The 24,292-nt window shown below is 65.1% G+C and overlaps 3 protein-coding genes across 3 annotated transcripts; 2 read left to right on the forward strand and 1 right to left on the reverse strand.

Moving 5' to 3' along the window:
- Positions 1 to 366: 366 nt before the first annotated feature.
- On the forward strand, positions 367 to 12,584 carry ITGA10 (integrin subunit alpha 10). The gene is given in 32 exon segments (XM_084303431.1): positions 367 to 460; positions 2,155 to 2,266; positions 2,950 to 3,056; positions 3,171 to 3,259; positions 3,366 to 3,480; positions 4,170 to 4,297; positions 4,719 to 4,867; positions 4,946 to 5,096; positions 5,218 to 5,383; positions 5,507 to 5,580; positions 5,877 to 6,021; positions 6,455 to 6,603; positions 6,692 to 6,835; positions 7,283 to 7,486; positions 7,643 to 7,663; positions 7,665 to 7,780; positions 8,026 to 8,107; positions 8,109 to 8,193; positions 9,413 to 9,555; positions 9,668 to 9,775; positions 9,864 to 9,949; positions 10,034 to 10,175; positions 10,462 to 10,554; positions 10,644 to 10,720; positions 10,845 to 10,928; positions 11,045 to 11,129; positions 11,204 to 11,317; positions 11,408 to 11,509; positions 11,610 to 11,723; positions 11,839 to 11,934; positions 12,023 to 12,136; positions 12,230 to 12,584. Coding segments are annotated over 32 exon segments (3,525 nt in total). The 5' UTR covers positions 367 to 408; the 3' UTR covers positions 12,308 to 12,584.
- Positions 12,585 to 13,465: 881 nt separating this feature from the next.
- Positions 13,466 to 21,080, reverse strand: RNF115 (ring finger protein 115). Its single transcript, XM_084303414.1, has 9 exons — positions 20,978 to 21,080; positions 19,441 to 19,499; positions 18,957 to 19,008; positions 17,362 to 17,573; positions 17,128 to 17,199; positions 16,886 to 16,958; positions 15,899 to 15,992; positions 14,796 to 14,911; positions 13,466 to 14,684 (listed from the first exon to the last, which is right to left on the reverse strand). Exons 1-9 carry the CDS (start codon positions 21,062 to 21,064, stop codon positions 14,553 to 14,555), a joined length of 897 nt encoding a protein of 298 aa, XP_084159540.1. The 5' UTR covers positions 21,065 to 21,080; the 3' UTR covers positions 13,466 to 14,552.
- Positions 21,081 to 21,665: 585 nt separating this feature from the next.
- On the forward strand, positions 21,666 to 24,288 carry POLR3C (RNA polymerase III subunit C; the record flags this gene model as incomplete). The annotated part of the gene is given in 13 exon segments (XM_084303329.1): positions 21,666 to 21,998; positions 22,319 to 22,574; positions 22,671 to 22,778; positions 22,781 to 22,846; positions 22,990 to 23,034; positions 23,037 to 23,066; positions 23,069 to 23,076; positions 23,228 to 23,315; positions 23,318 to 23,334; positions 23,442 to 23,534; positions 23,740 to 23,820; positions 24,127 to 24,178; positions 24,260 to 24,288. Coding segments are annotated over 13 exon segments (1,020 nt in total), but the record flags the coding sequence as incomplete, so codon positions are not given.
- Between the last annotated feature and the right edge of the window lie 4 nt (positions 24,289 to 24,292).

Raw genomic sequence — 24,292 nt, forward strand, 5'->3', positions numbered from 1 at the left:
GGGAGGGGGCACGGTGTCAACCCCCCCTTACGGGACAAACCTGCTCGAGGTTCCAGGCCCATTGCCCCCTTCTTTCCTCTCCCCTTTTTTTTTTTTTTTTTGGTGATTTCTCCAGTTTTGCATCAATTTCTTTTTTTTTTTTCTTTTTTTTTTTTTTTCCCCCTAACTCCGTCCGCCTAAAAAAAAAAAAAAAAAAAAAAAAGGAGAGAAAAAAAAAAAAAATCACAACGCCGCCCGGCCGTTTATTTTTAGCAGCCAATTGCGACGTCTCCAAGATGAAGGAGGAGGAAAAAAAAATATATTTAAAAAAAAAAAAAAAAAAGAGGAAAAAAAATAAAAAAAATCGGTGCGTGCCCAGCCGGAGACAGAGTCACCTTTGAGCTGCTCCGGCGGCGAGCGGCTGGGGCCATGGGGGGGTCCCTGCGCCTGCTGCCCCCACTGCTGCTGCTGCTGCTCCCAGGTAATGCCCGAAGCCCCCCCGAAGCCCCCCAGCCTGGGGGGGTTTTGGGGTGCCTCGGAGCCACCCGGCTCCCTTTTGGGGATGCTGAGGTGTCGGGGAAAGGGTTTTGGGGTGGATTTGGGGGTTTTTGGGGTGGTTCTTTTTGGGTTGTGGTCTTCTGGGGAGTGGGGTCTCTTGGGGTGTGGGGTGTGGGATTGGGGTGCCCGAGGGATTGGGGTGCCCGAGGGGAAATCCCATAAGGAAGGGGGGGAAATGGGGGCTCTGTGGGGTGGGCACGAGGTGCCCGGCTCCAAAGGGCGCCCGTCCCGAGCCGAGGCACCCATTAACCAACCTCGAGCCACCAATTAACCTCGGGGCCACCCATTAACCTGGAGCCACCAATTAACCCAGCACCCGGGGAGGTGGCGATGCCACCTGGAGGACCCCCAGCATGGCTTTTGGGGGAAAAACACCCTTTTTTTTTCCTCCTTATCCCCCCTCCGTGAGTTCTTTCTGGCTTTCCCCTGTTGGGAAGAGACCCCAAAGCCCCCCCCCCAGGATCCTGCCCCGTGTCCCGGGATGGGGCCGGTGTGGAAGGAACCCAAACCCCACAGAGAGGAACTAAAGGAAACCGTCTATGGAAAATATCCCAATTTCAGGGAAAAAAAGAGACAAAAACGGGTTTTCTTTTCCGCTTGGAAGACGTGGGGGGGGGGGGGGGGTTGGCAGCTCCGTCCGTGACGGGGGCAGCCCAGCTCTGTCACATCTGGACGTGTTTTAAGTTGGGATTAAAGAAAAAAAAAAGAAAAAAAAAGAAAACACACAAACAGAAAGCGTCTGTTTGTCCCCAAAAGGCACCGTCCCGCTTCGCCCTGTCCACCCGGCAGCCTCCAGGGGTGCTCGGGGCTGAATTTGGGGTGCTCGGGGCTGCATTTGGGGTACTTGGGGTCGGTTTTGGGGTGCTCAGGGCTGCATTTGGGGTACTTGGGGCCGCCTTTGGGGTGTTCAGAGCCACCTATGGGGTGCTTGGGGTTGGATTTGGGGTGCTCGGTGCCACCTTTGGGGTTCTCGGGGCTGGATTTGGGGTGCTTGGGGCCACCTTTGGGGTGCTCAGAGCTATTTGGGGTGCTCGGGGTTGGATTTGGGGTGCTCGGGGCTGCATTTGGGGTGCTTGGGGCCACCTTTGGGGTGCTCAGAGCCGCCTTTGGGGTACTCAGGGTTGTATTTGGGGTGCTTGGGGCCACCTTTGGGGTGCTCAGAGCCGCCTTTGGGGTACTCAGGGTTGTATTTGGGGTGCTTGGGGCCACCTTTGGGGTGCTCAGAGCCGCCTTTGGGGTGCCGGCTGCTCTCCACGGGGCGCTGGGTGCTGGATTTGGGGTCCTCGGCGCCACACGGGGTGCTGAGCTCCACTTCCCGCTCTCCATCCCGCACCCCCAGCCCCGCTCTCACCCCCCCGGGCCGTCCTCAATCCCTTTTCCTGCCCTTTTTCACCCAGACGGGGAGCGGGGGCGGCGGGCAGGAAGGCCTCGGGCCGCTGTCTGGGCTCGGGGCCAGGGCCTGCGGCCGATCCCACCCGGCCCCGCTCCCTCCCATTTAATTACCAGTGCCCGAAAGGCGCGGGGGGCATCGCCCTGCCTAATTGCGGGGCTGCGGCCCAAAATGAAGCTGGGGGGGGGCTGTGGGTGCCCCCCACCCAATTCTCGCCGTCTCCCCAGGGCCGTGCGGGGCCTTCAACATCGACGTGAGCAGCCCCCGCTTCTTCCACGGCCCCCCCGAGGCCCAGTTTGGGTACAAGGTGCTGCAGCGGGCGGCCGGCGGGGACCGGTGGTGAGTGGCCCCCCCCCCCCCCTTGTGGCACCGGGACCCCCCTCCAGGGTGGGTTTCACCCCCGGTTTTGGGTGCCGATGGGGTCGTGCGTCCCTAAGGGGAGGAGAAACCGCGGTGATTTGGGGTCGTGTGGCCCCAAAAAAAGCCCAGAAATGGGCTTGGGGGGGGGCGCACGGTGGGAGCGCCGTGGGGAGGGGAAACTGAGGCAGGGAGGGGGAGCTGGCGGTGCGTGCGCCCTCGCTGTTTTTTTCCCAAAAAAATCCATTTTTAAGCCCTGCTTTCGTGCTTTGGCCGGGGGCAGCTGGAGGGAGGCGAAAATTGCTTGGCCCCGGGGGGGGGCCACACATGCCTGGCCGCCGATCAAAGGGCGGACAGAGGGATCTGAGGCAGGACAGAGGGATTTGAGGCAGGACAGAGGGATTTGAGGCAGGACAGACGGACGGAAGCCGCTGGCAGCCCCGGGCGGGAGCTGTCGGGTGGAGGGGGGGGGGAATGGGAGCGGTGCGGGGGGGTCCGGGCACCGCGAGCGGGTGCCCCTGGGGGGCTCTGGAGCTGTGCCCCGGAGCTGGGTGACCTCAAAGCATCGCCCCCAGAGCCCATGGGTGCTGTTGGGGCAGGGAGGGGGGGGGTGTTGGTGGTGTTGGTGTTGTGTCCCCCCCCCTCGATGTCTCCCATCCCTGCAGGCTGCTGGTGGGGGCCCCCTGGGACGGCCCGGAGGGTGACCGCCGCGGGGACGTCTACAAGTGCCCCGTGGGCTCGCCCAACGCCACGTGTGACAAAGCCAACCTCGGTACCACCAAGGGCCGGGAAAGGTTGGGAGGGGGGTCGTGGGGGGGGTCCGGGGGTCGCTGTTTGATTTTTTTTATTTATTTTTTATTTTTTTTGGGGGGGTTCCCCCCACGAGGCACCGCAGCCCTGCAGAGCTCCCCCCTGCCCAGCCGCAACATGCACCTGGGGATGACGCTGCTGGACAGCAAGGACGGCGGCTTCGTGGTGAGCGCGGGGGCACCCAGGGGTGGGGTGGGGTGGGGGGGGCATGGCGGGGGGCTCGGCGTGCCTCCCCCCCCCCCGGTCACGCTCGGTGTCCCTCCGTCCCCAGGCCTGCGCCCCGCTGTGGTCCCAGGAGTGCGGCACCTCCGTCTTCAGCACCGGCGTCTGCGCCCGCGTGGATGGCGACCTGCGGCCCGTGGAGACGATCGCGCCCACGGCGCAGCGTGAGTCGGGGGCACCCGTGGGAGCTGGCACCGGGCCGTGCCACGCGGTGTCACGCCGTGTCATGCTGTGTCATGCTGTGTCACACCGTGCCACGTTGCATTGTGCCGTGTCACATCACGCTGTGTCACATCGTGCCGCGCTATGCCGTGTTGTGTCGTGCCATGCCATGCCACACTGTGCCATGTCACTGTGCCATGCCGTGTCACACCGTGCCATGCTGTGTCACACCGTGCTGTGTCACACCATGCCATGCCGTGTCACGCTGTGCCATGTCACACCATGCTGTGTCACATCGTGCCACGCTATGCCGCGTCGTGTCACGCCATGCCATGTCACACCGTGCCGTGTCACACCGTGCTGTGCCATGTCACGCCGTGCCATGCTGTGTCACACCGTACCATGTCACAAGATGTTGTGCCATGTCACACCATGCCATGTCACACCATGCCGTGCCGTGTTGCGCCGTGCCATGTCACACCATGCCATGTCACACCGTGCCATGCCATGCCACACACTGTGCCATGTCACACCATGCCGTGCCGTGTCACACCATGCTGTGCCATGTCACACCATGCCATGCCACACACCATGCCGTGTCACACCGTGCTGCGTCGTGCCGTGCCGTGTCACATCGTGCCATGCCACCCCGACCCCAGCCGTGTCCATCTTTCTGTCCCCCCCCCCGCAGGCTGCTCCACCTACATGGACATCGTCATCGTCCTCGACGGCTCCAACAGCATCTACCCCTGGTACGAGGTGCAGAACTTCCTCAGCAACATCCTCAGCAAGTTCTTCATCGGGCCGGGACAGATCCAGGTGACACGAGGGTCCCCGGGGGATGCCACCCCTGGGGTGATGCCACCGTTGTCCTCAGGGTGCCCCCAGCACCCCAGGGTGATGCCAAAGCCCTGAGATGGCCCCGGGTGGGGTGGGGGGACAGGAGCTGCATCCTGGGGGGTTCCTGCCCCGTGCAGGATGGGGACGTCCCCGGGGGCTGCGGGTGCCCACATCTGTGACACGGAGGGCAGGATGCGGCCGGAGCTGGGGCTGACTCAGCCCTGGGGGGGGTGATGTGGGGGGCACCTCCTGTGCTCTCGGGCTTAAATCACCAAAGCGTGGCTGGATGTCCCCAAATTGTGGGGGCACCGGGCACCTGGGGCTGCGTTTGGGGAGGGACCGGGGACGTTTTTGGGGGCCCGGGGCTGGCTGCGCCCGCTGACCCCGTGCCCCACGGCAGGTGGGGGTGCTGCAGTACGGGGAGCACGCGGTGCACGAGTGGACGCTGGGGCAGCACCGCACGGCCGAGGAGGTGGTGGAGGCGGCCAGGAACATCAGCAGGCAGGAGGGCCGCGAGACGCGCACCGCCTTCGCCATCCACCAGGCCTGGTGGGCACCGGGTTGGGATTAGGGTCAGGATCGGGATGGGGACCCCCCCCAGCTCACTCCTCCCGCCCCGTTTGGCAGCACCGAAGCCTTCAGCCCCGAGCGGGGCGGCCGGGAGGATGCCACCAGGCTGCTGATCGTGGTGACGGACGGCGAGTCGCACGACGGGGACGAGCTGCCCGAGGCGCTGCGGGAGTGCGAGAGGCGCAACATCACACGCTACGCCATCGCCGTGAGCCCCTCATGGCCGGGCTGCGGGGAGGGACCCGATCCCTTCCTCCTCCTCCTCATCATCATCATCGGGGTGGGGGGCAGGACGCGGCCCCAGGCTGAGGCCGGAGCCCTCTCCGCAGGTGCTGGGGCATTACCTGCGCCGCCAGCAGGACCCCGAGGACTTCATCCGCGAGATCAAGTACATCGCCAGCGACCCGGACGAGAAGTATTTCTTCAACGTCACCGACGAGGCCGCCCTCAACGACATCGTGGACGCTCTGGGCGACCGCATCTTCAGCCTGGAAGGTGCCGTGACCCCAAAAACGGCCCCCGTGACGCTGCGTGGGGGCACACGGGGCCCCTCATCCCATCGGGATGAACCCTCGCGTGGGTACCGAGGAGGAATAACCTCCCCCTTTGCCCCCCCAGGCACCCACGGGAACAACGAGAGCTCCTTCGAGCTGGAGATGTCGCAGATCGGGTTCTCCATCCACCTCCTGGAGGTGAGGCTGCGCCGCGCGGCACGGGCAGGACGCGGCCCCGGCAGAGCTTTGGTGTGGGGGGGGGACACACAGAAGGGAAGGGATCCAGCCTGGGGGCTCTCTGCAGAAGTGGAAAATAATCCTCAGCCGTGCGTCAGCCTCCCCGCTTGAGGCTGAGTGTCCCGGGCTGGGTGATTTTGGGGTTATTTTGGGGTGATTTGGGGGAACGGGGACGCACCGGGAGCCCCGTGAGGGTGACGCACGGCTGGCGTCGCGCCCACCCCCACGGGTGCCCCCCTCTGCCACCCCCTTATCAGGACGGGATCCTCTTTGGGGCCGTGGGTGCCTACGACTGGGACGGGGCCGTGCTGGAGGAGAGCAGCCGCGGCCGCCTCGTGCCCCCCCGGGAAGCCTTCGAGCCGGAGTTCCCGCTGGAGCTGAAGAACCACGCGGCGTATTTGGGTACCGGGGGGGGGGGTCCCCGGGGGTGCACCGTGCCCCGGGGTCTGGGACGGAGCGGGGATGCTCCTGGGGGAAGCGGGGGAGCCTCAGCACCCGAGGGTCGCTCAGCACCCTGGGGGTGGAGGGGAAAACGGGGAGGTTGGGCACCCAAAGGTGCTCCGTGCGCCCCCGGCGTGGGGTGATCTGGGGGGGTGCATCCATTACCCTGAGGTAATGGGGCTGCTGGGTGCCAAATGGGGGGGGGGCTCAGCACCCAGAGGCTGCTCGGGGTCCTGGGGCCGCTCAGCACCCAGGGGTGCAGGCTCAGCACCGTGGCTGTGCCCAAAACTCACCAAGGGGCGCACGGTGCCGCGGGAACGAACCCCCCCACCCCGGGGGGCTTTTTGGCTTCCTGGAGGGGGCCACCAGCGGGGCTCTCCCCCCCTCCCCCAAGGTTACTCCGTCTCCTCGCTCCGTCTCCCCGGGGGGCAGCGCCTGTTCGTGGCGGGGGCCCCCCGCTTCCAGCACCGGGGCAAGGTGATCGTCTTCCAGATGGGCGCCACGGGGACGGTGACGGTGGCCCAGGCGCTGTTGGGCGAGCAGGTCAGGGGCTAGCGGGGTGTGGGGGGGGGCAACAGCACCGGGCTCCATCCTGAATTGTGGCCCCGTTGCCCCCCCAAAAAAAAAAAAGATCGGCTCCTACTTCGGCAGCGAGGTGTGCGCCCTGGACGTGGACGGGGACGGGGTCAGCGACGTGCTGCTGGTGGCCGCCCCCATGTTCCTGGGGGGGCAGAGCAGGGAGACGGGGCGGGTGTACGTCTACAGAGTGGGGCAGGTGAGGGGGGGGCGCTGGGGGGGCGCTGGGGGGAGCGGGATGTGCAGTGGGGTTGGGGGGACGAAGGGGTTTGGGGGGTAGGAGGGGGCTGTGGGGTGTGGAGGGGTTGGGGGAAATGAAAGGGGCAGGGGAATGGGGGGGGAAATGGGGGGGTTGTGGGGTTGGGGATGGCTTGGTGGGGGTTGGGGAGGGGATGTGAGGGAGATTGGGGGCGTAATGGGATGAGGAGGGCACGGCAGGGCTGGAGGGGATGCTTTGAGTAGGGGGGGGCACCCAGCAGGGCTGGGGGCGCTCAGCAGGCTCAGGGTGTGCATATGGGGGGGGGGGGGGACACCCCCACACAGCCCCTTGGCCATCCCCATCCCCTCCCCTTCCCCCTCCCAACCCCCTGACGACCCCCCCAGCACCTCGGGGTACCAAGAACCCCTTTTGTGCCCCCCCCCCCAGAAGCTGCTGGCCCCCGCGGGGACGCTGCAGGCGGATCAGAGGCCGCAGGACGCCCGCTTCGGCTACGCCCTGGCCTCCGTCCCCGACCTCAACCACGACGGCCTCAACGACGCCCTGGTGGGGGCCCCGCTGGAGGACGGCCACCGCGGCGCCGTCTACGTCTACCACGGCGCCCCCGGCACCCTCCTGCCCCGCTACAAGCAGGTGAGAGATTTGGGAGGGGGTTGGGGGGGGGACTGTGTCCATACGTGGGCTCAATTTGGGGGTCCCGTCCCCCTCCCCGCCGCCGCGGTGCCGGCACAACCCTATACGAGCCAGCGGAGAAGCCACCGCTGGGGCTGCTCTTGCCTCTCCCCGCAGCGCATCGAGGCGGCGGCGTTGGGCGGGGGGGGGGCGGCTGCGATATTTCGGGCGCAGCCTCGACGCCCGCCTCGACCTGGACGGCGACGGGCTGCTGGACCTGGCCGTGGGGGCGCAGGGGGCGGCCGTGCTGCTGCGGTGAGCCCTGGGGTGTTTTGTGTTTTTTTTTTGGGGGGGGGGCACCCCTGGGACCACCCCAAACCCTCCCCAAAACCCCTCTGCCATGTGCTGGGGGGGGTCCCTCCTGCGTGCGCACTGCCTGCTCCGTGCCTCAGTTTCCCCTTGGGGGCTCCAAGGCACGGGGAGGGTCCCGGTGGGATGATGGTGGGGGGGGACACTGATGTCCTGTGTGTGTCCCCCCCCCCACCCTGGGATTTTGGCAGCTCGCGGCAGATCGTGGGGGTGGCCACCACGGTGTCGGTGGAGCCCCCGGCCGTCAGCGTGACGCGGAGGAACTGCCGGCGGGGGCGGCGGCGGCGCCGTCTGCCTACGGGCCAGGGTCTGCTTCCGAGCCACCAGCCGGGCACCGGGACGGCGGGACAGGGACATCGGTGAGAGCCTGGGGGGGGTTGGGGGGCACACGCGGGGTTCCTGGCACCGTGGGGGGGGCTGGGAGGGTTCCACAATGGGACCCTGGAGCGCCCCAGGGTGTCCCCGGAGCACCTCAGGGTGTCCACAGGGTACCCTGCGGTGACTTAGGAGCACCCCAGGGTGTCCCCAGGGCACCCTGCAGTGACCCAGGAGCACCCCAGGGTGTCCCAGGACACCCCACTGGGACCCCAGGGCATCCCAAAATGTCCCCGGAGCGCCCCAGGGAGTCCCTGGAGCACCCCACTGGGAACCAGGAGCACCCCAAAGCACCCCAGGAGCCCCCTAGGGTGTCCCAGAGCATCCCAATTGGACCTCAGGGCACCCCAAAGTGTCCCTGGAGCACCCCAAGGTGTCCCAGGGCACCCCACTGGCACCCAGGAGCACCCCAAAGTGTCCCCGGAGCACCCCAAGGTGTCCCAGAGCACCCCACTGGGACCGTGGAGCACCCTAAAGCCTCCCTGGAGCACCCCAGGGAGTCCCCAGGGCACCCCACTGGGACCCCAGAGCACTCCAAAGCACCCCAGGAGCCCTCCAAGGTGTCCCTGGAGCACCCTAAGGTGTCCCAGGGCACCACACTGGCACCCAGGAGCACCCCAAAGCATCCCCAGAGCACCCCGGGGTGTCCCTGGGGAACCCCACTTGGACCTCGGAGCACCCCAGGGTGTCCCAGAGCACCCCAAAGCACCCCAGGAGCCCTCCAAGGTGTCCCTGGAGCACCCTAAGGTGTCCCAGAACACCCCAATTGGACCTCAGGGCACCCCAAGGTGTCCCCGGAGCACCCCAAGGTGTCCCAGGGCACCCCGCTGGCACCCAGGAGCACCCTAAAGCATCCCCAGAGCACCCCGGGGTGTCCCTGGGGAACCCCACTTGGACCTCGGAGCACCCCAGGGTATCCCAGAGCACCCCAAAGCACCCCAGGAGCCCCCCAAGGTGTCCCTGGAGCACCCTAGGGTGTCCCAGAGCACCCCAATTGGACCTCAGGGCACCCCAAAGCATCCTCGGAGCACCCCAGGGTGTCCCCAGAGCCCCCCAGAGCATCCCCAGAGCCCCCCAGGATGTCCCCAGGTCACCCCCCTGGTACCCAGGAGCACCCCAGGGTGTCCCCGGATCACCCCAGGGGTACCCCCAGCCCCTCCCCAGCCCCTCAGCCCCCCCCCCCCCCAATTTGTCCCCGCGCAGAGCTGCAGTACAACGTGTCCCTGGAGGAGCGGGGTGGGGGGGCCCGCGCCGCCTTCGACTCGGGCGCCCGGCGGCTGCTGCAGCGGCGCGCGGAGCTGGAGCTGGGCAGGCAGAGCTGCCTCCGCTTCCCCTTCCACGTCCTGGTGAGCACAGCATCCCCCCCCCCCTTCTCCTTCATCCTGCCCCCCTCCCCGGCCCCAAATCTCCACCCTGGGGGGGCTGACGGGGACCCCTTTTTCTTTCCCCCCCCCCCAGGACACCACGGATTACCTGCGGCCCCTCAGCTTCACCGTGCGCCTGGCGCTGGCTGACCCCGAGGGCCCGGTGCTGGATGAGGAATCCCCCAGCACCGTCCGCAAACTGGTGGGTGCCCCCCCCCCCCCACCCCGGGGGGGGGGGGGGTCTATCCGTGCCCCCCCACCTTGCTCCCAGCGCCCTGTCCCCCTTGCAGATCCCCTTCTTCAAGGACTGCGGCGAGGACGACGAGTGCGTCGCGGACCTGGTGCTGCGCGCCACCGTGGACATCGCCGGGGATGGGTACGGGGCTGAAGATGGGCATGGGGGGGGCCCTAAAAGATCCCCCCGGGGCTGTAACCCCCCCACAACCCCCCCGTGCTGCAGGCAGAGCCCCCACGTCCTGCGCAAGGGCAGGAGGAAGGCGGTGCTGGACGCGGTGCTGGAGAACAAGGGCGAGAACGCCTACAACGCCAGCCTGCTGCTGAGCTTCTCCAGCAACCTGCTCTTCTCCAGCCTCGTGCTCCAGGTGAGCCCCCCCCCACCCCAGGAACCCGCCCCCCCCCCCGGGTAAAAATCTGGGGGTGCTCAGCCCCCTTGGGGACCACCCTCTGCCTCCCAAGCGCCCCCCGGGCGGCCACGGGGACCCACTTCACCGTGGTTGGGGTCTGGGGATCCCTTTGTGTCCCCCCCCAAAAAACCCCCAGGCTGGATGAGGAGGGACCCCTCAGCCTCACGGTGCCCCTCGTGCCCCCCCCCGGCTGTCACATCCTCAGCCTGACCCCCCCTGGTGCTGTGTGTCCCCCCCCCCACAGGACCCAAACCCGGTGAAGCTGGAGTGCACCGCGCTGGGGGGCCACCGCCGGCTCTGCAGCGTCGGCTACCCCGTTTTTCGCTCCATGGCCAAGGTAGGGGGCAGGGACCCCCCCCCCCCGGAACCCCATTTGGGACCCCCCCGCGACCCCCCCAGGACCCTCAGAGCCCCCTCGCCCCCCAGGTTTCCTTCACGCTGGAGTTTGAGTTCAGCTGCTCCGTGCTGCTCGGCCGAGCGGAGGTCAGCCTGGAGGCCAGCAGGTAGGGGCAGAGGGCGAGCAAAGGAGGGGGGGGGGTCCTTACGGTTCCCCCCCCCCCCAGAAAAAAAAAACTGGCCCTCTGGGGTCCTCTCCAAGCCCCCACCCGGACCTGTTGCCCCCCCCAGTGACAGCGCCGAGGCCACGCCGCAGGACAACGGGGTCCAAATCTCCGCTCCCGTCCGCTACGAGCCCGACCTCTTCCTCTCCAGGTGGGGCTGGGGGGGCACCGGGACGGGCTGGGGGCTCAGGGGGGGGCTCGAGGGCTCGGGGGGGGCAGGATCTGACCCCTCTTTTTCTTCACATTCCCCCCCCCCCACCGTGGCAGCGAGGCCAACCTGCACCGCTACGAGGTGCACCCGCTCGGCACCTTCCCCCACGGCCCCGGGCCCGAATTCAAGACCACGGTGAAGGTAAAAGGGGGGGGGTTAAGGAAAAAGGGGGTGACATGGGGGGGCCGGGGGGGGCTCACACTTTTCTCCCCCAGGTGCAAAACCTGGGCTGCTACCCCCTGCGCAACCTCACCCTGCGCCTGGCCCTGCCGGCCCTCGGCTACCGCCGCGCCGCCTTCCTCTCCGTCACCCGCGTCCTGGCCGACAACGTGAGTCCTCGGCGGGATTGGGGGGGGGTCCTGAGCCCCCCCAAACCCTCCCCCACGGTGCTGAGCACGGCCCCCGTCCCCTCCATCCAGGCTACGTGCGAGCTGCACGGCCCCGCCGAGGATCCACGAGGGGGGGGCCCAGCCCCGGTGGTCCCCGTGCACCCCGAGGACCTGCTGCGCGTGGACAGGCTGGTGAGCCGTGCCGGGACGGGGAGCTGGGGGGGGTCCTGGAAGCGTGTCCCCCCCCTCCATCACCTCTCCCCCCCCACACATCACTTTTTTGCCCCCCCAGGACTGCAGCAACGCCTGGTGCCAGGAGCTGAGCTGCGCCCTGGGGCGGCTGGAGCGCGGCGGCGAGGTCTCCGTCCACGTCCTGCGCGCCGTCCACAACGACTTCTTCCGAGCGGTGCGGGGCTGGGACCCCCCCCACCCCCCCCCCTTAACCCCAGCAGGAAGGACGGGGGTGGGGGGACGAGGTTTGAGCCCCCCCCCCCTGCTTTAATTTTTGCCCTCTACTCCAGGCTAAATTCCGGAGCGTGAGGATCGTCAGCGCGGCCACGCTGGGGGTGCCGGGGGGCAGCGCGCTGGTGCTGGGGGAGGCGGCGCGGCGCAGGGAGGTAGGAGCTGGGGGACCCCCAAAAGGGGGCTGGGGGGGTCTCCCCGCCCCCCCCCAGGTGCTCCCCGGGGTCCTTTTTATCCCCGCAGACGGTGCTGGAGATCATCCAGGCCAAGCGGGTGCCCATCTCCCTGTGGATCCTGGTGGGCAGCATCCTGGGGGGGCTGCTGCTGCTGGCACTCATCATCTTCTGCCTGTGGAGGGTGAGAGCCTGGAGGGGGGGGGGGGACACAGACACCCAGCAGGACGGGCTGGGGGCTGCTTCATCCCCTCCATCCTCTCCCTCTCGACCCCAGCTCGGCTTCTTCACCCGCAAGAAGCTCCCGGAGGAGGAGGAGGAGAAGGAGAAGGAGAAGGAGAAGGAGCAGCAGTGAGCCCCGGCGGCCCCCGCGCGCTTCCCGGCTCTCTCCAGCCCCAGCTGCCCCCCGAGCCCGGCACCGTGGGGAGGGGACGGGTCCCTTCCCCATCCCTGGGGACAACAGGGTGGGGGGTGGGCTCGGGATTCTGCCCCCCCCACCCCCCAAATTTTGGTTCCACCGTGGCCGAGGGCGCTGCCGGTGCCGGGTTGTGCTGGCGCGGACGCAGCCAGGTGAGGTTGGGGCCGGCGCCGCGGTGCAGGAGCCGCGGGGCTGGGCCCGGAGGAGACGGGGACGGAGGTGGGGGGGGGGGCAAGAACCCAGCGAATTGGGCCCCCCCCCCAAAAAAAAATAAAGCTCAGCCCCGTGGAGGTGCTCACCCGTGTGCGACCCTGCCTTGGGGAGGGGGTGGGGGGCAAGAAAGGGGAACCCCAAAAGGCTCCGATGTGTGAAGGGGAGGGGGGGCCCCTGTGTGCCCCCCCCCCCCCGGTGCCCCAAATTCCCCCTCTGAGGTCTCTCGGCGCTGCCCTGGGGTTCCCGGGATGGCCCGGGGGGGGAATCCTCCACTTGGGGCCCTCTCCAAGCCTTGGGGGTGCAGGAGGGGACCCAGAGCAGACCCCAAAGGGGTCACCGGGGGGGGGCTGTGGCACCCCAAAAGCTCCCCCTGCCCGCTCAGGGCTCTTCGGGGGGGCACAAAACGCTAAAGAACGGGGAAAAAGCAACGGGATAAAGCCGGGAGGGGAAACGTTCAGCCCGGGTGCTTTTTCCCTTCTGTTTCCTCCCAAAAAGGAGCCTGCTGCAGAGCGGGGACGGGCCTGGCCCTAAAAACACAAGGAGCAGTGGGAGAGGTGCAGGGGGCGGGGGGGTCTCCTTCCCCTAAACCCCAAGGCAAGGGGGGGACCCTGGGGGCACCAAGTCCCTGGCACAGAACACGGGGTTCCTGCTGCTCACCCTCAGCCCCCTCCAACCCCTGGGGACAGGGTGGGTGCCTCACCTGGGGTGCTGCTGCCACCCCAAAACCCATCTGCCCCCCACAAAAACCCTTTGTGGACACCCCAGGAGCTCACTTCCCTCCCCGTGACCCCTCCGCCCCCCCAACAACCCGCTCAGGCTTCTGCTCTTCTTTAGAAAGGCCTTTATTTGACTTCATAGCAAACAGAAACACTGGTTGGAATCGAGTGTACGTGGTACACCCTGACAGCAACGAAGGGGCGAGGGGGTCGGGGCGCGACCTCCCCTCTCCCCGCCAAGGCCCAGCGGGGAGGGAGCGGCGCCGCGCGGCTCAGAACGAGGAGCAGGGGACGTGGATGAGATGTTACGGGAGTGGAAAAGAAAGAAAACCAAACCAAAAACCAAAAAAAAAAAAAGTAAAAATGAAAGATTCTCTTAAAGTTACCGGACTAAAGGAGAATTAAGACCGGGTGTTAGACACCGAGGAGGCTGCCGTTAGAAGGGGCTGCAGCTGGGGCCGCCGTCCTGCAGGACACCGCGGATGTGGTCCCTACGATACGAGCCAGCTAAGGATCCTAAACGACTCACTTTTGGGGTGGGGAGGCAGGTTGGGACAGACCCGGGGCCACAGGCACCTGGAGAAGGGACAGAAAAAAAAAAAAAGGAAAAAGTCCACAACGAGCCCCAAAAATTCCTGCGTGTGCGTTCCTGTTCCCAGAACCGGGGGCTCGCGGGGGGTCCCGAGCGTGCTTCTGTCCACGGGCGCCGTGGTGAGCCCCGACCCGGAGCCCTCCACGCCTCCACCTCGCTGGAGAACACCTGGAGCAACGCTTTAGAGGCTGAATTCGACAAAAGAGGGGAAAAAAAAAACACCCACACGCTTCGAGGGGTCCGGGAAGGGGCCAGAGGAGGAAAATCTTCTCGGTTCTCCGTCACCAAGATGCTCTCCCCACCTCCGCTGCCGCGCACGGGGGCTGTGCCGAGACCCCGGGGCCCAGGTAGGGTCCCCCCGAGAGCCAAAAACCTCCCTGCCCGGCCCGGCCCCTCCAGAGGCCGCGTTTCACAGGTATAAAATCAAGTCAAATCACTCAAAAGACTCTGGGTTGGGGACTAAAGAGGCGATTCCGATGGAGACGCGATTGGCTCGGAGATGCTAAAAGTTTCAGGAACAAGACAGCACTCGTCGACGCGATACCACGGGGTGGGTGCCCTCCCCTGCCCTATATTTCCTGCTACTCTGTTGGAATTATAATACAATGTACATCTGGAGTAAGAACGCTCCGGCCAGAGCCCCCCGAGGAAGCCCCCGAGGTCAGAAAGTCCATCGGTCGTGTAGTTGGCTTTCACTGCTGAAGCTGTTGCTCGCTGAGGCCTCGGGGTTCTGTGCTTGCCGGGTCGAGTCCTCGCCGTTTAAGCTCTTCCTGCACACCGGACACGTGTCGTGCTGCAAGAAAAATGGGGAGGGGGGCTCAGGGAAACGGCTCTGGGGGGGCTGCTTCGCCCCGAGGTTCCCCCCGTCGGGCCCCGAAGAGCCGTGGGTGCCTGCAGCCCTTACCAGCTCTAACCAGGGCACGATGCAGTTGCTGTGGAAGAAGTGGTTGCAGGGTAACTGCCGCACCTGCTCGGCCACCGTGTAGTCCTCCTTACACACGGGACACTCCAAGCCCGTATCTGGAAGAGAGACGCAGAGCGGGACGGGCAGGGTGAGAGCAGCACGCACCCCCCGGTACCCAAAGGACTCCTTTTTTTTTTTTTTTTCCCCCAAAGGGACTAAGAAAACCTAACCGGGGGTATCCGAGCTGATAAAAACCTCCTCGTGCAGAAAGAGGCTTTGTGGGGGTGGTGGGGGACGCCTCCTGCACGTCCCCCCCTGCTCTGCGAGGACGCAGCGCGCTGCGGAGCGCTGTCAGGGGGGGAGAGATGGTGAAAACCTGACCTCCTCCCTCATCCCGGGCCTGATGCTGCTGGGGTGATGCTCAAAAAAACGTCCCCACCGCAGGCAGGAGGGAGACAAAAGCTCCCAGGGCTCCTCGCCCGCCCGTCGGGCTGCCCGGATCGAGCTGTGTCAATTCCAGAGGGCAGGGCCGAGCGTGACAGCATGGAAATTGGGATGCTTCCTGGCTTCCCAGACGAGGAGGAGAGCCACGGGGCGTATAAAAAGAACCAGACGAAAATATCTGTCGGGGAAACAGCTTTTCTAATCAACCCGCGGAGCGGCTCGGTGGGAAAGGGATCCCGCGAGCGGCCGCCCGCAGGCAGGAGGGGGGAGAAAAATCCCTAATTGCAAAACCATAAACACTGCAAAAAGAAAAAACAAAAAAAAAACAAAGAAAAAAGAAGCCCACGGGTCTGCGCCGCCAGCTCCGTTACAAAAAGCTGCGGGTCCTACATGATATTTCAGAGGGGATTTGGTGGGGGGACGCTCGGAGCCTCGTCAGCAGCCCCGCTTTGCAAGGGGGGAGCGCGACGCGCCGAGCCCAGCCCTAACAGGACTGTCAGCAGCAAAAATTGAAGGTTTTAAAGAAAGGTGAAGCCACCCGGGGACACGAGATCACTGCGAAGAGGCTGATCCTTCGCAGGAGGAAGGGAATTCGGGCAGCAAACCCCCCAGGCTGTGCCCGAGGCACACGCAGCAAGGCGCCGGGAGCCTTCACCTACCGACTTGTTCCTGAGTTACTGTCACTGTGGGGAGGGAGGAGATCTTCTCTTTGTCGGCCGGGGGCGGCCCCGTGTTTTCCAACTGGCCCAAGAGCTGCAAAGACAACACCAAATGTAGCCGGGGGGGCGCCTGCTGCCTCCCCCAGCTCTTTATCGGGGTGCCAGGAGGGGCGAGGAGCCCCCCAAGGGCGGCGGGGAGCCCCGAGGAGCTGCTTTAGGCTGGCCCCGCCGCACCAAACCCCGCTCCCATTGGGGTTTTGCATCCCAAGGGGCTTAACCCCGCTCCTCTGGGGGTTTGCATCCCCAGCGTGGAGTCTCTGGGGGCTGAGCCCGAGCTGCGGAGCCTCTTCCCTCGTGCCTTCCAGCTCCCTGCCTGCCTCACGGGCGCTGCGTGCTGCTGAGACCCAGCTTCACCCCAGGATCAGCCCCAATGGGTTCATGCATGGCTCGGGGGAGCCCCATTGGCTTTCCAGGTCACCCTAAAACCTCCCGGGATGGGCAGGGGCGGCTGCTGCTGCCGCAGAACCCGGGCGAGACGGGCGTGGGAGCCGGGGGCTGCTGCTGAACGGCAGCAGATGGCTCTGGCAGGCGCCTTCCGAGGCGTCAGCAGCCAAATTAGCTCCCAGGACGGCAGCCGCCCGCTCTGCCTTCCCCTCCCGCTGCCGCCGACGCCCCCAGGAGGATTTTGGGGATGGAGCTGGGCAGCCCCGGAGGCCTGGGGAACGGCAGCGTGCTGGGCTCCTTCCCCAAACCACAAGGGGAACGGCTCACGGGTGCGAAATGTTGGGTTTGGAGCAGGACCCGGGGCTGAGAGGGGGGTTTTATTCAACCTGCGAGCGCTGGTTGGCGAGGAGGAGAGCTAAACCGCGGCGTTTCCACCCAAAAGAGGTCCGAACCCTCCCCAAAAAGGCAAAACACCGAGCAAAATTAAAAAAAAAAACACAAAACAAAACTTGGAGGCACGGCTCAAAGCTCTCGGGGTCTCACCTGGGTGACGATGGCGTCGAGGCCGCTCTGTCCCCACGCGTAGTCCCCGGGGTTGGAGTGCAGCATCCCGCTCCTGGGGGGGGGCAGAGTCAAGGGAACTGCTTCAACCCCCCCAAAAACCAACCCCGAGGTTTTGCAGACCTCACCCCAGCAGGTCAGCGGGGAGAAGGACGCTCCCGGGTAACTGGCGCTTACTGGGAGCACTGGTTTTAAGCAGGGGTGAGGCCGTGCTCGCTACTCACCAGGAGAAGGGGTGCTGCGAGCCGGGGAGCGCCGAGTTGGCGAAAAACCCCGCGAAGATCTGCTGGATTATCCTGAGGGCAGCAAAAAAAAGCCACAGGGTGAGCAACGAAACCCAGGGCAGCAGAAAAAAAAGCAGAAAAAAGCCAAGAAACCCAAATTATCGAATCCTGTTTCCCCGAGAGCGCCGTTTTTGGGGGCGAGGTTTTTTGGGGGGCGGTTTTCGGGGCACTCACCCCTCGATGGCCGGAGACCTGTCGGGGCGCGAGCTGCCCCGGGAGCGGTACCTCCGCGTCATGGGCAACCGGGGGGGGCGGCTGGGCCCCCAGAGGTCGGCGTGGGCTTGGTGGCCCCTCTCGTTGTCCCGGCTCTCTTGGTCCAGCGAGCCGCTGCTCAGGAAAGGTCGGAAATCGGGGAAGAACATCGTGTGGTCCAAGTGGTCCCAAAGCTGCGGGTGGGGAGGGGAAGGGAAAGGAGGGGAAGGGAAAGGAAAGAAGGGGAAGGATTTAAATCCGGGAAGGATTAAAAAGGGTCGAGGTGCTTAATTAGGGCCCCGACTCGTTAGATGGGCCACCCCCCGGGATGACAGAAGCGGAGGCTCCTTCCTGCTCCGCCTGGAGCCCGGCAGGTTGTGGGGAGCCGGCCCCGAGGCGGTGCCAGGATGGGATTTTAGGGGGGATCGGGGTGTTTTGGGGGAGATCGGGGTGTTTTTGGGGGGCATCGGGGCGTTTTGGGGGGAGATCGGGGGACTTTAGGGAGGGATTGGGGCGTTTTAGGGGGATTTGGGGTGTTTTAGGGGGGCATCAGGGGTTTTTAGGGAGGACTGGGGGACTTTAGGAGGGGGATCAGGGCATTTTAGGGGGGATTTAGGGACTTTGGGGGGGGAAATGGGGTGTTTTAGGGGGGCATCAGGGTGTTTCAGGGGGGATCAGGGCGTTTTGGGGGGGGTCAGGGTGTTTTAGGGGGGCACCGGGGGTTTTTAGGGAAGACTGGGGGACTTTAGGAGGGGGATTGGGGCATTTTAGGGGATTTTGCAGGGGGTTGGGGAGTTTTAGGGGGGATTTAGGGACTTTGGGGGGGGGATTGCAGTGTTTTAGGGGGGCATCGGGGGACTTTAGGGAGGGATTGGGGCGTTTTAGGGGGGATTTGGGGTGTTTTAGGGGGGCATCAGGGGTTTTTAGGGGGATCGGGGCATTTTAGGGGGGTTTTGCAGGGGTTTTAGGAGTGGTTTGGGGACTTTAGGGGATGGATTAGGGCATTTTAGGTGAGTATCAGGGCATTTTAAGGGGTTTTGGGGGAGGATTGGGGGATTTGAGGGGCAGAACCCACGCCCCGTTCCTCTGCTCTGACACCGGGGCAGGGAGTGGCGTCCGGGGGAGCAGCACCCTCAGCTTTAATTAATTAATTAAACACCACGCAGCGTGACGCCAGGGCTGCTCCTTCCCGACACCCTCAGAGCAGGTTGAATTTTCCTCCCCCGACCACCCGAAGCTCCCTTCTCACCTCCCCGCCGTCGCCTGCCCCCGTTTGAAGGGGAAAAGCCGCGTTTGGGGCTTTTTTTTTGCCTCCATCACCCCACAGAGCAGCCTTGCTGCTCCCCCCTGCAGCTCCGTGAGGAATTTCATTCATTTTTCACCCCCAAAAACCAAGGAAATTTAGGCAGAGCCTCATTTAGGGGCGTCCCGGAGCTCGCTGCAAGCTCGGAGGAGCCACAGGCGTCACTGGGGCGATTTCGGAAGCCTCAACCCCGCTCTGAGGAGGAAGAGGAGGAGGAGGAAGAGCAGAAAACCCCAAATCCCGGGCTGTTTTTAGGGCAGGAGGCAGCACTCACCTCTGCGAACTGCGTGGAGGGGCTGTCGTCAACGCCGCTGCCGTCCAGGAAACTGGAGGGGAAGAGGAGGTGAGAGCAGGGCCCCCCCCCCCGCGAGGAGGAGGAGGAGGAGGAGGAGGAGGAGGAAGATGACAACGTTTGGGATCCCCGATCGCAGCCCTGGGGGGGGGCTCAGTGGCTGCGGGGGGGGATTTTCTCTCTGCCTTGACCCAGGCTGCGAGATTTGGGAGGGCAAAACCCCCGAGCAGGGACCCGACGGAGGAATTAAACCCATTTTGGGAAGAGAAACGAGCTTAAATCCCCCAAAATCACGGGATTTTTGGTAAAACCCCACAGCTCCGAGCCCCCACAGCGTTTTTCCTTCCCCTTTTTCAGCCCCCGACCCCCGCTCCCACCTCGCCGGGGGACGGCCCCAAAGCCCTCGGCACGGCACCGACCCCCCCAGGCCCAGCACTGGGAGCACTGGGAGCACTGGGAGCCTTACCTGGAATCATCCGTCACCTCCTCGATGAAGCCGGACTCGCACCTCGGGCACGTGTACTCCTGGGGGGGGGGGGAGGAAAATGTGCCGTGAGTCCGCAAATTTTGAGGGTTTTCACCCCAAAAATTATTTTTATTTTATTTATTTATTTTTTTGTGACCAAAAGCCCCCCCAGGAGCTCAGGGGAGGGCTGGAGGAGGAGCCAACCCCCCCCCGTGGGGCCCCGGGGGGAGTTATCGGGGGATTTGTCCCCAGTTCTCTGCTGGGGGGGGGTCCCAGGACCCAGTTTCCACCCCAAAAAGCACCCCAAAAAGCACGTTTTGGCTGCAAGGACACCCCCAGCCCCCCCTCTCCCCTCCCCACAGAGGCTGGGGGGGGGTGATGAAGGCTTCTCCTCCTCCTCCTTCATCCCCCCAGCCCTGCCCTGCCTGGGCACTGACAAATCCCTGTCCCCCCCCCAAAAAAAAAATCCCACCCCCCCAGCCCCAAAAGCCCAAGGTCAGAGCCCCCAAATCCCCCAGGATTGGGGTCACGGCAACCTGGGGGGGGGCCAGGCTGGGCTGGGGGGCGAGGGGGGCACCCTGTGGGGTCCTGGGGGGGGGGAAACCCCCCCTAAGGGGTCAGTAAGGTCAGAGGGGTCCCCCCCCCGTGGGGTCAGGGTGTGGGGCTGGTGTTTTTTCATTATTTTTATTTTTTTTTCAGGTTTTTGCCTGTTTTTTTTTTTGGGGGGGTGGCACCTCGCCCCACGACCCTCAATGAGGGGCATCTCCCCCCGCCCCACCCCTCCTGAACCCTGAACACCCCCCCCCCCAAAGGATTTGGGGGCGGGGTGGGGGTCACCAGGCCCCCAAACCCCCGAGGGACCCCGTGACCCCCCCCGAAACCCCCCCAGGAGCTGGGGAGGGAGGCACCGCATCCCTTCGGGGGGGGGGTCCCCATTCCTCAGGGGTTCTCCAAATCCCTTTGGGGGGGGTCCCATCTTTTTGGGGGGGTCCCCGTCCTTTTGGGGAGGGGCCCACATCCCTTTGGGGGGGGGTCCCCATCCTTTTGAGGGGGGTCCTCACCCCTTTCCCTTTGGGGGGAGTCCCACTATCCCTCGGGGGGGGGGGGAGGTCCAAATCCTTTTGGAGGGTGTGCTCACCCCTTTGGGGGGGGTCCCTATTATCCCTTTGGGGGGGGTCCTCACCCCTTTGGGGTCTCCCCATCCCTCTGGGGGGGGAATTCTCCCCCCTTTGGGGTGGTCCCCGTCCTCCTGGGGGGGCCCTCACCCCTTTGGGGGGGTCCCCATCCCTTTGGGGGGGGGGTCCAAATCCTTTTGGGGGGGGGGTCCCCATCCCTTTTGGGGTCTCCCCGTCCCTTTTGGGGCCTCCCCATCCCCTCAGCCCTCAGGGGGGTCCCTCAGCGTCTCCCCCTCCCCCTCAGGCCTCCAAGTTTTGGGGCGGGGGGCGCCGGGCCCTACCCGCAGCCCCCCCCCCCCCCAATGCTGATAACCGACTGATAACGCCTCGGGGGGGGGTCCCGGGGGCGGGGGGGGGCTCACCGGCAGCTTGGGGCTGACCTCCCCCTTGCAGCTGTGGCAGAAGAAGCGGTGCTGGGACACGGCGGCCGCCGCCGAGGCCTCCGCCATCTTGTCACCCCCCTCCTGCCGTCAGTCCTCCGGCAGGACCAGCGAGATGAGCCTAGAGCGCCCCGCCGGGCCGCCTGCCGCTCTAGCCGCCCCGCTTCCGGTTCAGCTCGGCTGCTCCGCGGTCCTCCAGAGCTAGGCGAGGAGGGAGAGGGGGGGGGCGGAAGTGGTAGGCGGAAGGGCGGAAGCGGAGGGAGGAAGTGGAGGAAGTGAGGGCGGAAGTGGGAGGTGGGGAGGGCGGAAGTGGTGGTTGCTATGGGAGGGTTGGGGCCTAGGCGTGGGGCCTGGGTGAGAGCGGGCCTCGGGGGGGGGGGGACGGGGATGGGGGGCACCTCGGGGGGGGGATATGGGGACAGGGGCAGGGGGACCCCGGGCTGGGGACACGGGGATGGGGACATGGGGACGGGGGCACCCCAGGGTGGGGGACATGGGGGTGGGGACACAGGGATGGGGGCACCCTGGGGGTGGGGGGACCACGGGGAGGGGGGCCATGGGACGGGGGGACCCCGGGGGAGGGACACGGGGGTACAGGGATGGGGATATGGGGACAGGGGCACCCCAGGGTGGGGGACATGGGGACATGGCCCCCCGGTGGCACCGGCTGCTTCCCCTAACGCTTTGTTTTTGTAGGGTCGCCTCCATTTGGGACCGGCCTTTCCGGGGCTCTGCAGGTGGCAGCAGCAGCAGCAGCAGCAGCACGACCCCACCGGACTCTGTGTAACCCATCCAGGCCCGTGGAGACCCCGCAGACCCCGCTGGCCCCCCGCGTCCCCACAGAGACGCCGCGGGGATGACGCAGGCCGAGATCAAGCTGTGCTCCCTGCTGCTGCGGGAGCATTTCGGCGAGATCGTGGAGCGGGTGGGCACGCTGCTCGTCAGGGCGGGCGCGCAGCCCCTGCGGATGCTGGTGGGCGACACGGGGCTGTCGCTGGAGCAGGTAGGGCCCGGCCCTGGGGGCACCCCTGGTCCGCTCGGGGGCTGGCACGGAGCTGGGAACCCCTCGGAAAGGGCAAAACGGGGATTTTCCAGGCATAAAAACGCCGAGTGGGATTTTTAAAGGGCGGAGGCGGTTCATAACCGGCCATAAAACGGCCGAGAAGGAGCAGAGCGGGGTTTAAATGCAGGGGGTGCCCGTCGGAGGGGCAGGGGATGCCAAATCCCCAATTTTTGGTGGCCGCCCGTGGAGGAAACGCGCCGTGACCGCCCCGAGGGGGCCGTTTGGGGCCCCCCCTGAATAACCAAACCCCCCGTTGGCAGGTGAAGAAGGCCCTGTGCGTCCTCCTGCAGCACAACCTGGCCACCTTCCAGCTGCCCAAGCGCGGCGGGGTGGAGTACGAGGCGCGGGCCGAGCGGGTGCTGAGGATCCTGCGCTACCCCCGCTACATCTACGCCGCCAAGACCCTGTACGGCGACACGGGCGAGCTGCTGGTGGAGGAGCTGCTCCTCAACGGCAAGATGACGATGAGCGCGGCCGTGAGGAAGGTCGCCGACCGGCTCACCGAAACCATGGAAGGTGAAAAAAAAAAACAGAATTCTGCAGGAATCGGGGCATTTCCTGGAGTCTGGGGGGGGGGGTGCTGGGCCTGACGCTGCCCCCCCCTCCCCGCAGACGGCCGGACCATGGATTACGCCGACGTCTCGAGCACCTTCGTGCGCCTGGCGGACACCCACTTGGTGCAGAGGTGCCCGCTGCTGCCCGAAACCCCCAGGGCCCCCCCGGCCCCGCTCCCACCTTGGTGCTGGACGAGAAGGAGATGTACACCGTGCCCCGGCTCAACCTCACCGGTGAGGGGCACCCCGGGGGTGCTGGGGAAGCTCAGCGCCGCCGGCTCCGACATTTTTATTGTTTTATTGTATTGTAACAATTTTTACTGTGTTTTTTTTTCTAAAATTAACCCCTCCTTTGTCTTTTTTTTGGTCTCTGGCAGGGCGGGGGAAGCGCAGGCGGTCGTGCGAGGAGGAGGAGGAGGGCGAGCCAGGGCCAAGAAGCAGAAGCCGGACGGGAAGGCTCCGAGGTAGCGGAGGAAGGGGCTGGAGCTCCAAGCTGAGCAGCAAACCGGGGCTGCTGCTTCATCCAGCGTCACCTCAGCTCGGGGACACTCGGGGACAGCTCCCAGCCCCAAAACTGTCCTGTGGACCCCTCCCCTGCTGGCCTTGTCCCCGCAGCCCCCGCCTGAGGACGACGGCATCTACTGGCAGGTGAACCTGGAGCGCTTCCACCAGCACTTCCGCGACCAGGCCATCGTCAGCGCCGTGGCAACCGCATGGATCAGGTGCGGGGAAGCTTCTAGAAGCCTCCAGGAGGGGCCTAGAGGGCATTGGGGGGGGGCTCCGTGAGGCCGGGCCCCCCCCTCACCTGTGTTTTGTGCCCCCCACGCAGACCAGCAGCGAGATCGTGCGGACGATGCTGCGCATGAGCGAGGTCACCACCGCCTCGGGCGCGCCCTACACGCAGCCCCTCTCCTCCAACGAGGTCCGTGACCCCCCCTTTGGAGCCCCCCCTGCCCTCCTCACTGTTTTGTTGTGATTTTCCTGTTTTTTTTTGACTGTTTTTTCATTTCACCGTTTTGTTGTGATTTTCCTGTTTTTTTTTGGCTGTTTTTGCCTTTCACCATTATGTTGTGATTTTCCTTCGTTTTTTTTTTGGCTCTTTTCATTTTTTTTTCCTTTTCTCGCAGATTTTCCGGTCCCTTCCAGCCGGGTACAACATCTCCAAGCAGGTTTTGGACCAGTACCTCACCCTGCTGGCCGATGACCCGGTGAGGACGCCCCCCCGTGCCCTTTGCTGCCCCCACTCCGTGTCCTCACCTCATCACACACCGCGGGGGGGGGGCTGAGGGAAAAAAAACCTTTTTCAGCCATTTCTTAAAGAATACAAAAGCGAAACTCATCACATTAAAAAATTCGCCCAACGTTCTGCAGCTCTTAAGATCAAAGAGGGTTTTTTTGGGGGAAAAACCTCCGTTCTGCCTGAAGTGGCTTTAATAATCGCGATTTTACACCAAGTGGGGTTTTAATACCTCGGGACGCGCTAAACTTTTACTTTTTTTCCTCTTTTCTCCTAGCTCGAGTTCGTGGGCAAATCGGGGGACAGCGGCGGGGGCATGTACACCGTCAGTATCCTTTTTTTTGGGGGGGGAGCAGCTCCAGTGGGGTTCTGGGCGTTCAACCAGGCCCCTTGACACGGCTCCCGCCCAGATCTCCACAAAGCTCTCGCCTCTCTGGCCACAG

Source organism: Netta rufina, assembly GCF_964035555.1.
Source record: "Netta rufina genome assembly, chromosome: 29".
Taxonomy (NCBI): Eukaryota; Metazoa; Chordata; class Aves; order Anseriformes; family Anatidae; genus Netta; species Netta rufina.

Coding starts and splice junctions, on each gene's coding strand:
- RNF115 (XM_084303414.1), bottom strand. CDS start 21,064: ATGGCGGAGGCCTCGGCGGCGGCCGCCGTGTCCCAGCACCGCTTCTTC. Junction 15,993..16,885: donor TCGACGCCATCGTCACCCAG/GTGAGACCCCGA, acceptor TTGTCTTTGCAG/CTCTTGGGCCAGTTGGAAAA. Junction 14,685..14,795: donor TCGTGCCCTGGTTAGAGCTG/GTAAGGGCTGCA, acceptor TTTTTCTTGCAG/CACGACACGTGTCCGGTGTG.